This window comes from Hippopotamus amphibius, chromosome 3 (genome assembly GCF_030028045.1).
Source record: "Hippopotamus amphibius kiboko isolate mHipAmp2 chromosome 3, mHipAmp2.hap2, whole genome shotgun sequence".
Lineage (NCBI taxonomy): Eukaryota > Metazoa > Chordata > Mammalia > Artiodactyla > Hippopotamidae > Hippopotamus > Hippopotamus amphibius.
In genome coordinates, this window is record NC_080188.1 from 77,115,055 (window position 1) to 77,132,225 (window position 17,171).

General features: G+C 44.1%; 1 protein-coding gene across 1 annotated transcript; it reads left to right on the forward strand.

The window, feature by feature from the left end:
• The first annotated feature begins 5,265 nt into the window (after nt 1–5,265).
• Nucleotides 5,266–15,903, forward strand: REELD1 (reeler domain containing 1). The gene is made up of 6 exons (XM_057725823.1): nt 5,266–5,473; nt 8,443–8,665; nt 10,510–10,673; nt 13,582–13,894; nt 14,440–14,503; nt 15,298–15,903. The coding sequence occupies exons 1-6, from the start codon at nt 5,266–5,268 to the stop codon at nt 15,901–15,903; spliced, it is 1,578 nt and encodes a 525-aa protein (XP_057581806.1).
• Nucleotides 15,904–17,171: the final 1,268 nt, after the last annotated feature.

The window sequence follows — 17,171 nt, forward strand, 5'->3', positions numbered from 1 at the left end:
CTATGCTAGGATGCTCTCTAGCTAGGACACCCTGCATTTACTATTTTTTACTTTTTTAAAATAAACTTTATTCAAGTAGAGTTGCTTTATATCGTTGTGTTAATTTCTGCTGTACAGCCAAGTGATTCAGTTATACATATATGTGTTCTTTTTCACATCTTTTCCATTACGGTTTATCACAGGATATTGAATATAGTTCCCTGTGTTCTACAGTAGGACCTTGTTGTTTATCCATCCTATGTATACTGGTTTGCATCTACTAACCCCAGACTCCCACTGCATCCCTCCCCCATCTGCCTCCCCCTTGGCAACCACAGTCTGTTCTCTATGTAGGACACTCTGCATTCAGTTGGTCCCAAATGCTGCCAAGTCCATCTCCAAATGGCTTCTTGAGTCCCTCCCTCTCATTATCTGCATCCTCACTGTTCACCTCACCCTTTCTGACTGACCCGCAATACAGCGGCCTCCTCCACAGCCCCTGGGCTCTGTCCCTGGCTCTCCCGAAGTTGTCTTATGGGATCCCACTGCCGGCCTGACGACTCCGCTGCTTAGACAGCCATGGAAACGCCTTCCTTCCCACTGAATACGATTAAACCTCCTAATACTATGATGTGCAAATCCCTCCAGTGTTTGGTTGCTACCACAGTTCTCAGCCTGCCTGTCCTCTCCCTAGAGCCTTCTTTCCGGGCATGTCTCAAACACGCCAGGCAGGCCCTTCTCAGGACTCTATGGTCAAGTCTCAGAAGCAGAAAATCAAAGACAAACCAGTAAACACACAAAAGCCCTCTCACATAGTTCCAACAAAGGGGAAGGAGGACGTTACAGAGAGAGAGAGAGCTCTCAGTTGGCCATGTCACCTGCTGCAGTCCTCGCTTTCCATATACTTTCAGCTCGCATGATGTGTTTCTTGAAAAGTCCAAACTCTCCAGGCAGCCTAGTTGGTGGCTACCCCATCGGTGACTGACTGGTCTCGGGTAAAGTGGCCACCTCTGACCAATCAGTCATGCCTGGGAAGCAGCTCTTCCAAGGGTTGAGATCTGGCATATTCTCTGGGGAGCCTGTGAAAATGCAGAAACCAGCTCAGTGGCTCTGCCGTGGGGGCCTGAGAGTCTGCATTTCTCACAAGCTCCCAGGTGATGCAGTGCTGCTGGTCCACGGACAATATTTTGAACAGTGAGACTCTACCACGGACTGTAGTCAGAGCATATATTCAACACATTCCTCTTATTCTAGAATGTTCTCCGTTCTTTGTTGTCAGGAAAAATGTTGCTCACTAAGGTGCAGTTAGAACGTAAGATCTACAAAGATGTTGGGTCTTATAGAGCTAATCTCACAGTTCCTTTATGCTATCCCACTTGTCATTTGCCTAATAGTTACTTGTGTATATTAGTCATGTCCATTTTTTGCTTCTTCTACTTTTTTATGTATACACAGTGAAATCTACTTTTTGGTACACCGTCTGTGAGTTTTAACCAGCTCATACAGTCGTGTAACTACCACCACCATCCGTTCAGACTCGCAGTAGTTTCTTCCCTCAAAAGAGTCTCTCCTGCTGCCCTTTGGAGTCACTCCTCCCCACAACCCCAGCCCCTGGCAACCACTGACCTGTCTCTGTTCTACAATTTTGCCTTTTCCAGAATGTTATCTGAACAGAAGCACACACTCTGTAGCCTTGTGCATCTCCTCCGTCTTGCTGTATCTATGGGTCTGGGTTTGCATCTGATTCATCTTTGTTTTTGCCTAAATAAGTGCCTAACACAAAGTTAGAGTTTAGATACCCACATGCGTGACGCTTGTAGTGAGTCCAATGTCCTTTCAGAAGCCTGACTCTTTATTAATAAACCTCCAGGTGGGCTGGGACCTCTAGAGGCTTGGGGGTGATTCTTCACCTCAGTGTTTTCCTAACTTGCATGATCAAAGAATCTCCTGTCTCCTGGGTGTGTAATAAGAAGACGGATTTCCAGAACTCTCTCAGCACAGGCTGATTTCACAGGTCTGGAAAGAAGCCTGGGAAATCTACAGTAAGTCCCCCACCTACGAACGAGTTCCATTTCGAGAGTGCATTCATAAGTCCAATTAAGTCCGACAAAGTGAGCCTAGGTACCCAACTCACACAATCGGCTACATAGTATTGTACTGTGATAGGTTTATAATACTTTTCGCACAAATAATACATAACAAACACACAAAAAATAAAGACAACATGTTTGATCTTACAGTACAGTACCTTGAAAAGTACAGTAGTGCAGTACAACAGCTGGCATCCAGGGGCTGGCTGTTACTGACTGGTTACTGACTGGAGGAGGGAGAGGAGGTGGGAGATGGTACTGTCCTACTATACTCGAGACGGCACTGTATGGTAAAGTACACAAAAGCATAACCATTTGTAGCGGAGGCACGCACGTGACAATGTATGTCAGACACGTGAACTAACTTAGGTGATTGGACATTCAAACACACGTTCACATCTTTGAAAGTTCACAACTTGAAGGTTCGTACGTAGGGGGACTGATTGTACCAGTGTTTCTCAAATTGCACTAATGTCAGAATCACTTGAGTCATAGCAGTCCCACCCCAGAGTTTCTGATTCAGTGGGTCTGGAGTGAGGTCCAGGAATCTGCACTTCTAGCAAGTTCCCACATGTTACTGATGTTGTGCTCTGGGGACCCCACTTTGAGAATCACTGATCTCCTGCTCTGCACTATTATCAAGTGTCTCCGACGATCCTGGTATGTACATGCAGGTGTGAGCTCCAGCTTCAGAGCCATTGATGGGGAGGGAGTGTGCTATGTGGGACATTTTTGTACCAAACATTGCACCCTGGCCATGGCCCTCAGTCCCCCACTTCACCGGGGTCACCTTCTTCAGCCCACATAGACTCAGAAGCAGAGAACGCTGAGATTTGTTTGATTTGATCAGTCTCCCCTGGGTAGGGGGACCACAATGAAGGCATCCGGCTCCTTCTGAGGATGCCAAAGGAAGTCGTGTGAAAAACCAGTCCCAGTTCCTTCTAATTCTTCACACAGGCTTGAACAGTGTTGACGTGGAAACTGTGCGTGAGGATGTGTATGTGATCTTAGGGAAACCAATGCGATTAAGGCTGGATCTGGACTCCGAGGGACAGTTCCTGGGAACACTGAGGATTAGCGGTAACAGCTGTTATCCAGCCTGTTGGAGGAGTAACTGAAGGGAGAAGAAAGGACTTATGTAAAGGATGTGTTTGCAGCTCTGGGAGGGGAAACTCTTCCATCAAGCCTGGAGGAAAGTGTGTTCCTTGGTAAGTGGTTGTTTTTCTGGTTCAAGTAGACAAGAAAGCGCTGGTGGGAAAGAAATTTGAGATCTAAGGAGGGGAAGGATGAATTTTATGGCTTCGGCCATGATAGGGGACGCGGCACTCACCCCACTTCCTCTGTAGGCATCTGTGTTTGATCTGTCTTTGGGGGGAGGGGACCATTTTCCGCCATCAACAAGGGCTCCCCGGGCCATTGCCTATGTGGCCCCTTGGAAAGGAAATGAGAAGTGCCCTGGGTCTCCTCATCTGAGAATATGCTTTTGCAGCTCCTTGTTCATCATCTTCTAATGTGTCTGGAAATCTGTAGGAATGGCCCCTTGTGGTGTAGGGGTTTGACTTTTACTGCCTTATGGAGAACAAACCTAGCATAGAAAGGTAGTGTCTGAAGGTCTCTTAGGACAAGTCTAAGAGATTCGCATTATACAATAGATCATACTCTGTTCCCTGTGTCTGGTCAATGTAGAGGGTGGTGGCGGCGATGGTGTGTGTGGTGTGTGCAGATAGGATGGCAGTAGATGACACGATGATTTGGTTGTATAGATTACATCCTTAGTCTACTGCTTTTATACCTAATTTCACTACATGTTTACGTTTTATTTTTACCTTTTAAAACCAGCTTATAAGAGAGGAGAGCTGTCGTTGCTTTGCATTGCTCCTTAGATCACAATATTAGCAGAACTTTTAAAATACGTGTGCATAGGACTTTAAAAACAAATAGCTATTATTTGAAAATATTCAGGACTACTGAATATTTATTCAGAGAGCTTTTCATCTGTCGTATTTTCTATTTCTCACTTTATTTTCATCTGTGAACGGCTTTGACAGTCAACTTTTCATTCTTTCTGTGGATGGGCATCAGAATTGTAAACACAAATGATATTTACTCTATAAATGTTATTTTGCCCAAACATTTTATTCTATTTCTGAGCCACTTTTTTTGTGGGTTTTTTCTCCCCCAGTGTATTTAACAAGGTATAGAATGGATGGGCTTGGGTATGTTTCTCTGCCCCTCTTCTCCGTGAGAAAGGAGTGAAATAATCAAAAAGCATCAACAGGAGAAAGGACAGAAGCTATCAAAGCATTGCAAATTTAACAATCTCCTCTAAATAATTGATAGTTGGCAGAAGATTTGTAGCATTTAACTCTGTAATTTGCAATTAGAGAGAGAAGATGTTAAACCAAGCCACCATATGCCAGGCTGCCTGCCCATGTTGGAATATTGGGTGTCTCACTTCAGCAATAATATATTACAGCTTACATTGTCCTTGGATATCAGGCAGTTTGTAAGGAGTTCACTTTAGGATTCAAACATTTTCTGGTCTTATTTCTTTGATGTAATTAGTATAGCCTCTCTTTAAAAAGAAGCATCCTTACAAAAAAATTACAAGAAGAGAGGTTTAAAAAAAGGATTTAGAAATGAAATACTTCCTAGGGTCTGGCACATTTTTTTCCCTTGTGGTTTCATTTTGCACATTTAAGCTTTAATTCAGTTGAAATTCCTTTTACTTAACGAGTTGTTCTACCTATATTTATTGATCATTTCTACATTGGTTTTTTGGGTTTTTTTTTTTTAATGCTATTTTAAAGAGATATACTTTTTTTTTTAATTGAAGTATAGCTGATTTACAATGTTGTGTTAGTTTCAGGTGTACAGCACAGTGGTTCAGTTATACATATGTATCTATTTTTATTCAGATTATTTTCCTTTATCGGTTATTACAAAATATGGAGTACAATTCCTTATGCTATTGCAGTAGGTCCTTGTTGGTTATCTATTTTATATATAGTAACGTGGCACATCTTTTTGATCTTGACCTTGAGTGCTTACAATCCGGGGAGGCGACACCAAAGGTATTTCAGGTTTAAAGGCAGTGCGGGATTCAGGTCAGGCCCATTCAGAAAGACATCATATCATTTTCTTAAATAGCGTCTGGACTGAAGCTGCTGTTTCTTGGGGCACAGGAGAGGGTAGGATGAGGGTCCCTGCGGCCCTCGCAGGCTGGGCCTGTGCCGCCCTCTGCCTGGCGTCCAGCTCCTCTGCCTTTTCCCACGGGGCCGGCTCGGTGGCCTGTATGGACATGCAGCCCAAGCACATTCCAGCCCAGCCTCAGAACCCCAGGACCCACCACATCACCATTCTCACCGGCAGCTCTTCCTACGCACCGGGTGACACAGTTTCAGGTACGTATGGGGGAGGTTTTGAGAGATCCCCACGAGCCCCAGGGCCCTAGTGACAAATTCCAAGTTGTGTTTGTCCCAGGCAGGAATTTCCTGGGCTAAAATTTGGCTTAATCCTAAGAAGAAATTATGTAGCCAAAAATAAGCGTGAAATATTTGTGGCTTTTTTGTGATTTTTAAAAAATTTTTTTTATTGAAGTATAGTTGATTTACAATGTGTTAATTTCTATTGTACAGTAAAGTGATTCACTTATATATATACATACATAATCTTTTTCATATTCTTTTCCATTATGGTTTATCACAGAATACTGAATATAGTTCCTTGTGCTACACAGTAGGACCTTGTTGTCTATCCATTCTATGTGTAATAGTTTGCGTCTGTCAGTCCTAAACTCCCACGCCATCCCTCCCCCACCGCCCTCCCCCTTGGCAACCACCAGTCTGTTCTCTATGTCTGTGAGTCTGTTTCTGTTTCATAGATAAGTTCATTTGTGCCCTATTTTAAATTCCATATGTAAGTGATATCATATGGTATTTGTCTTTCTCTTTCTGACTTACTTCACTTAGTATGATAATCTCTAGTTGCATCCATGAAGCATGAAATATTTGTATCATGAAAATCATATAACAAATCTCTGTATTGATATTAATCTTTGTAAGAGAAGAGGGCACAATGGCCTTGTGATAAAAAGTTATTTTGTCTTTCTTATAGGATATAAATATAGTTACACTGAACAAACGTCACATGTATCAAGTATGTGTGAGAAATAGCCTTTTTTCCTCCTTATTTAAAACTAATGTTATTTGAGAAGTGAAAAGAGCATTTCTTGCTATTTTAGTTCAGGTGCCTGCAAAAGCAGAGCGAGAACTTGAATGCAGATGGTTTATTGAGGAAGAGATCCAGGAAGCTTAGAGAAGAAAGGGTGATAGGGAAGAAAAACACTAGTAAGAGGAGTAAAATAGAGTGGTTCACTGCTAATGAATGGTATGTTATGTACCCATTAAATATGAGTAACGGGGCAGGGGCAGTTCCACTGGGAACCCTCTGAGAAACCACATGAAACACACCTCTGAATCATCCCTTGGGAGGATGGAGGAGGGGCATTTATTTATTGTGGGTAGCCCCCCAGGGGTGTTTCCACCATCCATTCCCCAACCCCACCCCCCAACGCACATGCACAGACTTCAGAGTCACACCTGCCTACCTTGGACCAAGCTCCCAAGATGCCAGCTGGAAAAAGCAGAAAAGAAAGCTGCTGATGTGATTCCGTTATACATATACAGATACACTCCTGGGGGAAGCTACCCTCAACCAATAAATACCCCTCCTCCATCCTGAAAATAACACAACAGTGTTAGTCAACTATACTCCAATATAAAATTTAAAAGTTTAAAAAACAGCTACTGATGAAGATAGCAGCTAAGTGTGGACAGGAAAGTATCTATTTAATAGTTACAGGGAACTCAAGCACATCAGCCTCATTGGCTCCCTTCTCTTTTTTTTTTTCATTTTAAAAAAAATTTTAAAAATCTTTATTGGACTATAATTGCTTTACAGTATTGTGTCAGTTCTGCTGTACAACAAAATGAAAGAGCCACATGTATACATATATCCCCATATCCCCTCCCTCTTAAGCCTCCCGCCCAACCTCCCTATCCCACCCCTTTAGGTCTTCACAAAAAGCATCAAGCTGATCTCCCTGTGCTCTGTAGGAGCTTCCCACTAGCCATCTATTTTACATTTGAAAGTGTGTCCATATCGATGCTACTCTCTCACTACTTCCCCTTCCCCCGGTGTCCTCAGGTCCATTCTCTACGTCTGCATCTCTATCCCTACCCTGCCACTAGGTTCATCAGTACCATTTTTCATGGATCACAATGTTCATTGCAGCATTATTTACAATAGCCAGGACAAGGAAGCAACCTAAATGTCCATTGACAGATGAATAAATAAAGAAGATGTGGCACATATATACAATGGAATATTACTCAGCCATAAAAAGGAATGAAATTGAGCTATTCGTAGTGAGGTGGATAGATCTAGAGTCTGTCATACAGAGTGAAGTAAGCCAGGAAGAGAAAAACAAATACCGTATGCTAACACATGTATACAGAATCTAGAACAATGGCACTGATGAATCCCCCTTCTCTTTTGATGTACACTAACTCTTTTGATGCGAATTAAAGGTGATAAATGGAAAGGAAATTTATGCTCTCCATATGGTTTTATCCAATCATTTTGTTCTATTGGTTAGTGTGGGGAATAAAAATAAAAGGAAAGTATTATTGGGTAACCCCCTCAAAGAGTTTCACGTCTTATAGTTCTAGCACTACTGAATGAGTGCCCTAGTTTTTCTGTTGTCCTATCAATACTGGTTATAATTACACATTTTGATATTTGTTAATATGATAGGTATAAAATAGTGTCTCATTTATAGTTGTTTTAAACATTTATGATTGAGCTTGTTTTATTTTCTGTTTGTGTCTGTTAATAATTTTCAGTTTGGTCATCTTTTTGTTAATTCACCATAACTCTTGGTATGTTTGTCTGTTGTATCTTACAAATACCTTTCTCAGTTTACCGTTTGTTTTTTGATTTCTTCTATATTGAGAATTTTAAGAACTCATCTTTTCCTTTACAGCTACTGAGGTTTGCGTAGAGAGGCATTCCTAACTCCCATATTAAAAAAAACAAAAAACAAAACAAAACAACAATAAAAAAAAAAGCCAAACCATTGTTTCTAGTTCTTTTGTATTTCATTTTTACATATCTTCTGTATTCCGTTCTTACAAATGGAATTTATTTTGGGTGTGAGATAACACGTCAACCTTTTTTTTTCCCTAATGCATTGTTTACTTTCTGGAGGCTGCGCTGGCCCTAAGCTTTTCATTTTGAAAATAATCATATAAAGTCACCAAGTGGAGCTGTCTCAAGCGTGTTGACCTTGAATGGATGTTTTCTGTTGCAGTGGCTGTGAGGAGCAGTCGTGATTTCACGGGATTTCTACTTCAGGCCCGGAGAGTGTCTGATCATCAGATAGCTGGCACTTTTGTTTTCATTCCTTCTCATTCCAAACCGATGGCTTGTTTTGAAGAGGCTGACACAGTCACCCACGCGGACAAGTCCCGGAAGAGAAACCTGTCGTTTGAGTGGCGGGCCCCTGCCCAGCCCGCGGGGGACGTCAGGTTCCTGTAAGAGAATCAAGTTCTGGTTCTTGGCAACTGAGCTTCCACTTTGAAGGGAGGGGGCTTCTCCTCCCTTCCTTCTTGTTTCCTACCTCCCACCCCCCACCTTATAACAAGGACAGAGTCACTGGGGCTGCCCCTACTTAAACATCTACACAAGGGATGAGGTAAAACACAATTGCCTCCAACTCCCCTCTGTGCTGTTAGCCCTGGTCCAGGAGTGTGTGATGTCCCTCCTTTCTGGTCACAAATGAACCTTGGCCAGTCTCTCCAGGAAATTCTCACTAGGGGGCAAAAGAGCTCCTGGTGAGAGAGTTCGGAGAGAGCCCAGGAAGAGAGAGACAGAGGCAGGCGGACAGTGGACACTTCCTGGGCCCAGGGGGAGCTGATGACCCCTCTGGGCCTTGGCTTCTTGTCCACCAGAGGGGTGCGAGCATGGCAGCGCCCACCTCGTAGGCTTGCGTAAGGACTAAGAAGCCAGTATGTGCCACGGGCGGGGACCAGTTTCCGGCAACCAGAAGCATCCTATAAGCGTCATTATTCCTCAAAATGAGACACTGGCTTTGTCCTTCTTTTCAAACCCTCACGTGTACCAAGAAAGCAAACTTTTTTTTTTGATTTGGTTTTTAGAAAAGGGTCTCTGTTCCTCAGTTTCTTTCCCCCACACCCTCATATACAGAAAAGGAAGGCTGTGCTGAAGGGTAGAGACATCCAGACCCCATTTCTGCACTGGGAAATGTGAGAGATGAGGTGGGTGGCCTCCACCCCTCAGGGTCCCCTTTCCATCCCCTCCTGGTGGCCTAAATCAGGCAAGCAGGACAAACAAGGAGGAAAACACCTGTGCCCTGATGACGTTGCCCATCTGGAAAGGCCAGGACCCACTCGACGGTCGGTGTAACCTGCTCCTGCCAGGACTTCGGTTCCAATGCAAGGGATGTGTCGTGCCTGGAGGCCTTCCATCTGTACAGTTACTTCTATTTCTCAAAGCCCCTCCGTTTCTATTTTTAGATTTACCATCATAGCTGCGCTGTGCTACAGAAGAAGTAGTTCAGAAACTATTATCACCTTTTGGCAGGAAAAGAAGCTAAGTCACTGGTCAGAAGCATCTCCCAAGTCCCCCTATATTCTCTCACCTCCCGGGATCCTTTCCCACCATAACCTGGACATGTCGATGAACCATGACTTTTACTTGCCCCTTAACTCTCTGGGTGACCTCAGCTAACTTCATCCCTTTTTTATAACGGCTTTCTGAATACGTAAAGTGAGAAAAATGGTGCTTGCCAATAATCCCTACTTCGGTGAAATCTGGAGGAGGATGAATGAGATCACGTTGGTGCAAATGATTTTTACTGAAGAAAAGCATTGTGTATTCAAAATATTACTTACAATATGAATGATTTATCTCTCATTTTCAAAAGCATTTACAATTCCAATAAGATTATACAATTGTACAACAGATTTATACAATTTTCAATGAATGGTGTATTTCAATTCACAACATACCAGTAATGGCGAATGATCACAGTTGAAGTTGAAACATTTTGAGTCGACATTTCTAGAAGACACCTTTTAGCCAAAAGGTGATTCTTAACAATCACATTTATTCAGGGGGATTATTGATTATAATTGATTTGTACCTCTTGTCTCATTTTAATTATTTGAGTTTTTGTTTTTAAAAAGAACGAAGTCACCCAAGGGAGTAACACAATCATGTCTCTAAGTTCTTCTATCCGCGTAGACTTGGATTCTTCTTTATCTTCTTGTTTGTTCTCTCCTTTCTACTAGGATGGCCGGAGGTATGATTTAAGGGAAACTAAATCCTCGAATCACTCTGCTTTCTTTCTCCACAGTTTATCAGTAGTCCAGTCATATTTCGTTTACTGGGCGAGGATTGAATCATCTATTGTGTCTCAACAGACACACAGTAGAGATCATTCTGACGGCCACGTGGAGCCTGGCTCGCCAGCGCCAAACCCTGGGCAGAGGCTGGAGGGCATGGGAGGACCTGCCCCAGGTACAGCTTGCTGCGGCCTTCACCAGCTGGTTGGCAGCAGTATTTTCACAGCTACTTATTTTCACTTAAAAGTGATTCCTGCCAGTGTCCAGTTCCTGGGACACAAACAACAAGCAGCTGCCTTGGGAGTGACAGTGGTTCCTGGGGACTCGATGCCACAGCCGTGGGTGGGGATGGGGGATGCTCGCTAGTTCAGGGTTCGCTGCAGTAAACACGCTTTGTCGGGCTCAACCTCACAGACGGAGTTGGGCCCTGGAGTGTTGGAACTGAGCTGCAGGACCAAAAACATCATCCCACACTTCCCCCCACTCCCACACTTAACAAATCACCACAGTATTTCAGCTGTTTTCCCCAGACCCCAGAGGCTGCCCAGGGAGCACCAGAAAGAAATAATCCTTTAATTTTTTTTTTTTTTTAATAAAAGCTCATCCAGTTTTGATTGCTACTTTCCAAGGTAGGTAGATGGCTCTGTGCAGCTCGGGTTGGAGAACAGAATCAGCACAGAGAGACTGTTTCGATGGCGACGGATATGTTCCTAGCTTGCCACATGCCTTTAGACGTCATTGGCCCATGAGCTTCTGAGAAAACAAACAAACAGAAACAGACAATGCAAAAATCCGTAACCAGCTAGAAAATGTTTGACCCATCTGAAAATTCCTGGTGAAATGGAACTCGTTTTCATGATTTATTTGTAGTTAAGTGCTCTGAACAGATGCCTTCATAAAGGCACCCAATCACTTGCACAGAAGAGCCAACCTTTAACCCCTTCAATTCCACTTTCCTTTATTCCAGGCTGACATGGTAAGGCCAGGATCCAATATGAATCCCTGACGTGTCTAGTCTAGCAGACCCAGGCTCAGAGCCAACCCTGGGCCACCCTCCATCTCTGTCTGTGACCAAAACCTTTGTCTTCTCCCCATTGCCCAGCACTGCTCCTCCAATCTTTCCTCCAAGATACTCTTAAACACAGAGAAAAGGACTCAGAGTCTGAGAGGGTGGCCTTAGGAAGACCCTACAAATCCAGCGTGGGTTTGAAGTCTCCTGTTTCATGCTATGAATCATGCGAATGTTGCTTTCTGATCCCAGGCATGTTTAAGATGAATGTGAATGAAAGTGAGGCTTCAGGAAGTTGCGTCCCATTGATCCTGCAAAGTCTCTCTGATGGTTGACCCTGCTGGGCACCTCATCCCCCGGGGGGTGACAGACTCTGATCTGAGCAGCTACAGGGTAAACTCCTTATCTGCTGCTCACATTCCTCCCCTCTGCGCCTGCCTGTTTTCCTGCCCATTACCCTACACAAACCCCAGTGTTTCCCAGAGAAAAAGCGAGTGTGTGTGTGTGTGTGTGTGTGTGTGTGTGTGTGTGTTCACGTGCACACATTGGAGGAGCGGTCATCTAACAGAGTTAAATGGGTTGCTTTAACTGTAAGAAGACTTCAGTTTGGCAAATGTGAGTGACAAATTGTCCCATTGGGAAGACAGTATATTGTATTTCTCAAACATTTTCCAACAGAGCCTTGGAACACTTGGCGTTCCTACCCAACAGCACTAGGCATGACCTACTTTTATACCTCCAGGTTTTACCTTCTGACATTTCCTTAAACAGAACTGTTCCTCATGATGAACGATTTACCTTTCAAGGAGCAGTTCAAATATCTCCTTTGTGAACCTTTCCCCCTTACTTCTTGGTAGGCAAATGTAATTGCTTTCCTTAGCACTGGTGTTAAAGCTCTGATCACACTGTGATTTATAAGGTTGGGCATCTAGGAGTCTGTCCTCCTAGATTTTGAGTTCAGAAACAATAGTTAGCAATAGGCATCATTTCTGCATCCCAGTACCTGGAATGATGCCCAGCACACAGTGGGTCTGCAGGAAGTGTCTGAAAGCATTTAGAGTTCAGGCAAGAGTTAAACTGTACACATTTTTGCTAAATTCTGTGTGTCTGTGTAAGCCGTCTTTACTTTTCACTTCAATCTTGATATTTTTGAGTAATGAAGACATTAGAACAAAGTGTCACCAAAAAAAGGAAGAAAGAAAGAATTCAATTCAACCCAGTTGGAGTCCTGGCCAGAGAAACTTCTGCCAGCACTTGTTTTGTGAACAGCAGAGTGGTCACCCTACTCATCATCGTGGTAGACATGCAGTGCACGTTGCATCTGTACCAGGCACTGTGCTTCATGTGTTTACATCACTGATTTCACTTTACCCCCTCAACAGTTCTAGGCTGCAGGTACCAGTGCTTGTCTCATTTTGCAAAAGAAGAAACTGACATTCTGATGAATTTACCCCAAATCAGGAATCAGCAGAGTGAAGAGTCAGACAGCAACTCCAAAACCTGTGCTTGTTTCTTTGCTGCCCCGTGTGAAGCTATGTCTAATGCTCTGGGCCATCATGTCAGCTCATCACAGATGGGAAAGGAGACAGTGGAGGGCAGTGATCCCACCTCTCTCCATAGCGGAGGCTCAAGTCCTGATCCTCACTGGGGAAACTTTTAGCATTAATACTATGGCAAGAATGATCTGGGGCTTTAAAACATCTGTGATTTGTGGGATTCCACTTTATTTTTCTAGTTAGAAGCAGTTTTTAGCAGAAGTAAGAAAACATAGCGTGGTCACAGTGGTTTCTATATTCTCTGATTGGTGGCTGTCAAGGATACACAAGCCCAGAAGGCTAGGAGCTTACTCTTTAAGAAGACATGAGAAGTCATGTGCTTTGCTGCTTGGTCAGGGGTTTCTATCACTGAGCAGATCATCCTTATGGGGATGCTTTTGAATGGTTCACACTTAATGGTCTGTCCTCCGGCACCTTCAGGTCTCTGGCATTTAGCCCACGGTCCTAGCTGTGTGTGCTAATCAATACAAGGACAATTTCTCCCTCTCTCCCTGTAGCTTCTCTGGGCCTCCGCTCAGCTCCCAGTCTCCCCGTCGCTCTTCCTCAGCAGCACACAGATGTCTCTGCTGTGGCCGTACCTGGAGTTGCAGAAGAGGGCAGCTTAGATCCTGTTCCTGCCAGTGTTTGGGTGACAGAGCCTCCCGGGGTGGCAAAGACTCCATTCCAAGCATCTTCACACATAGCTGCTGTAGTCAGCGATGGCCACCAACCCAGTGGGGAGAGCAGCCCAACCCTGGAACCATCCCTGGACATTCATGGGCTGGAGAGGTTCATGGCCATCAGGGGATTCTCCTCAGAGAGCTTTGCTTCCAGTCCTAGCACCCACCGCAGGTAACGGGCCAGGGGGTGAGCCATTCAGGACAGGTGGTGGATGAGACCAAACACAAGGGTGCTGAGGAAATCTTGGAGTCAGACAGAAAAACATCCCAACCATATTTATTCTTACGTGTGTGAGAAACACTGATTGTAGAAGGCCACTGGTCAGAAGGGCTGGGTATATAAATCACCTGGGGAAACTGTACTGTCTTGGACAGGGTGAGGTCTCTAAGATGCTGCCATAAATAAAATGTAAATATAGGTTTTATATTTTAGATACATAAATTTATTATATAAATATGTATAATATACAAATATACACTTATATAAATCAATAAAAGCAGTGAGTCTTTGCTGCCATTCTCACTCACCACCCCCCATTCTCTCTGCAGCCCCCAATTCCCTCTCCAGCCCCCATTTCCTCTCCAGTCCCCAATTCCAAACTCAAGAGGGGTGCCAAAGAATATAATTTTATCAATATATACAGCAGTGATAGGAAACATTGCTTTTTGATCCAAATACTTAGTACTCCTTCTCAGCCTTTTTTCTTTTCCCTTTAGGACTCAGAAGAATCCAAGCTTTGATGCATTGGAAACTTGCCTTCCCTCGGATAGGGAAGAACAGGTAACAGCCAAGTTGTACACGGGGAAAGTTTGGTATTTTTGACCCCAGAGTAGGAAGTTCCAGGCTGGGAAATCGGAGTCATTAGACTAGTAGCCAAAATCAGAGAGAAGGATATACAAACAGCATCTTTTTCCAATCAGTACCAGCCTTTCCATTATATGCAGTGTCTCTGAAGTTATTGGCAATTGCAGAAATGGATGGTTTTAGTGATTTGTTCCCATTTAGCTTCAGTTAATAATCCCTCTCTCCTCCTCCCCCTCCCTCTCCTTCATAACATAGGCCTCAAAATACCACGTATGGTCCCAGAGGTTAGATCAATGGGCAATATAAAATATACATGCCCAAATGATTTGCTATTCCTTTGAAGTCTTAAAAGGAACACAAAATAAAACATGGTATAATATCCTTACTCAAATTTATTGGAACCTACTGCAAGATTCAATGGGCCCTCTTGCGTGGGTCTTAGCATAAAAAGACACACTCAAAGCTTTCAGCCATTGGAGCTGTTACCCATATTGGTCCAGAAGCCTCTTAAAGGACCCTAAGTTTATTCTTGTAAGTGGCCTCCATGCTCTTTCGGTGGGGTTTCCATTAGCCTCCTCATCCCCATCAATAACAAGTGCATATTTATCTGCGTGGACATTTTCCTCTGAGCTCTTTTAAGAGCAGGCATGAGGCAGGGTTTTCAGCTGCTGCCTGGGATTCTGTAAGGAACTCAGGTTAGTTGCAAAGTTCAGTGGCTGCTTGGGGGAAAACAGCCCCTTTGATTTCTCTGTTTCCCTTTGTTTTTCTAGGACAAGATGAAGGCCTCTAATAGAACGGTGATGAGGCTTCCTCTGCACACTGTCCATCTTTCTTATCCTCGCCTCTGGTCCTCTGGGGCATTCACTGGACACGGGGCCGGGGCAGTCAACCCAACCCCTGTCCTCCGCACCTCTGCCACCTCCAGGCCGCCCACTGCTGATGGCCAGTCAGAGGCATCAAGACCCTCTGCTAGCTTCTTGCCTCAGTCAAAGCACAAGGAGCCCAGAGTAGGGGAGGGTAGTGAAGAGAGTGGTGTGGGACACCCCAGGAAGACCAACCCAAGGCCTGAGGTTGGGCAAGGTGACGCCAGGGCCCCTTCGGGGATCCAGCTGGGGACCCCGCAGCTGGGACTCCTGCTTTGCCTTTCGGCTGCTTTGGGCATGGCCATGGCTGTTGGCCTCCGCTACCTGCACACCCAGTATTGCCACAAGCAGACAGACGTGTCCTTGAGTGAGCCTGCCAGGGATGCAGTTGCCAGGAGTGATGGTGGCGAGATCGTGCATGTCAGGAGGATCGGGGAGAACAGTTTTGTTTTGCTTGAATCGGAATACAACTGGATCGCGCCCTCTGTGGGAAGCAAGAAAACAGTCCTCTGAGAAGGCTTCTCAGTGTCCCTCTTAGACCTCGTAGAGTGTCTCAGCCGGAGCAGAGCTCCTGAGGCTAGCTGATGAGGACAGGGATTCACTGTGCCTCCCCGTCAGGGAGCAGTTAGTGGAGGAAGCAGCAAAGGACACTTTTATCAACAGAGGGAATTCTTCCCCAGCTTTGTTGTCTTAACATCTGTAATTTAGCAGCTTTTTTCTTTTTGCAATTAGATGTTCTGTTTGAAGAGTTAAACTTGACACAATGAATATTGTATAACCTGCTCATTAAATAGACTCCCGTGGCCGCTGAGCTTCCTCCATTGCCTTAAGGAACCCGCAGAAATAGAACTTCTGTCCCTCCTCAGTGTGTCAGCCTCATCGCCTCTAACTCTTTGAAAAAATAGTAACGTTGGGGTTGTGTCTCTTGCAAGAAAAAGAACTGCAGCCCTCCCTTTGCCTCTTCAAACCACCCCCAAAGGAGTTTTGTTTTCCAAACTAGAGTTCAAAGTCGGCTCTGGTGTCGTTGACTGGGTGAGTGCAAAGGTATTCAGCCTTCTTGGAAATTCAGAAGCCTGGCAAACCTGCCATGGAAATTGATCCAAAGCAAGGAAGATTTTAGAGAGTTTTATTGCCCACATCTGTGGGGAAATGTACATGCAGCACAAGGCCATAAACACTAGAGAGGGGTAAGCAAGCCTCTTCATCAGGTGTAAATGGATTGGAGATCTCCCATCCATTTACACTTGATGAGAGACATGTACCCAACAACTAGCAGACATCTTGCCTTTTGCTAAAGGTCAGGCCGAAAAAAAAAAATGTTGACACCAGCACAGTTTTAGGAAAGAGTCTTTACTTGTCTAAGAAAGCACAATGGACTAAGACCATCTACCCGCTCACGTGACTTTATGAAGATCACTTTGATTTAGCAAGAGTTTCGTAGATACTACATGGGGTCAAAATAACAGGTTTGAATATAACTCTTGAATATGCTCACCCAATATAACACATCGGAATTAGCTGCCTTTTCAGAGGTAAACCTATTACAGACTCACAATCCATTTTAACGTGGAAAACAAAACCCACTATAGATTTGGAAAAGGTATTTATTGATTGAGCACCTACATCGTGAAGGTTCTGTGCTAAGAACTGTACATATATTTTCACATGTAACTCTCACAATAACTTCATGTGGAATCAGTGCAGCAATTTGCTAAAGAGAAAGAGGCATTCATGACATCTCAATTCAACAACAAAAACACTTCAAAAAACATAGGTTGTGT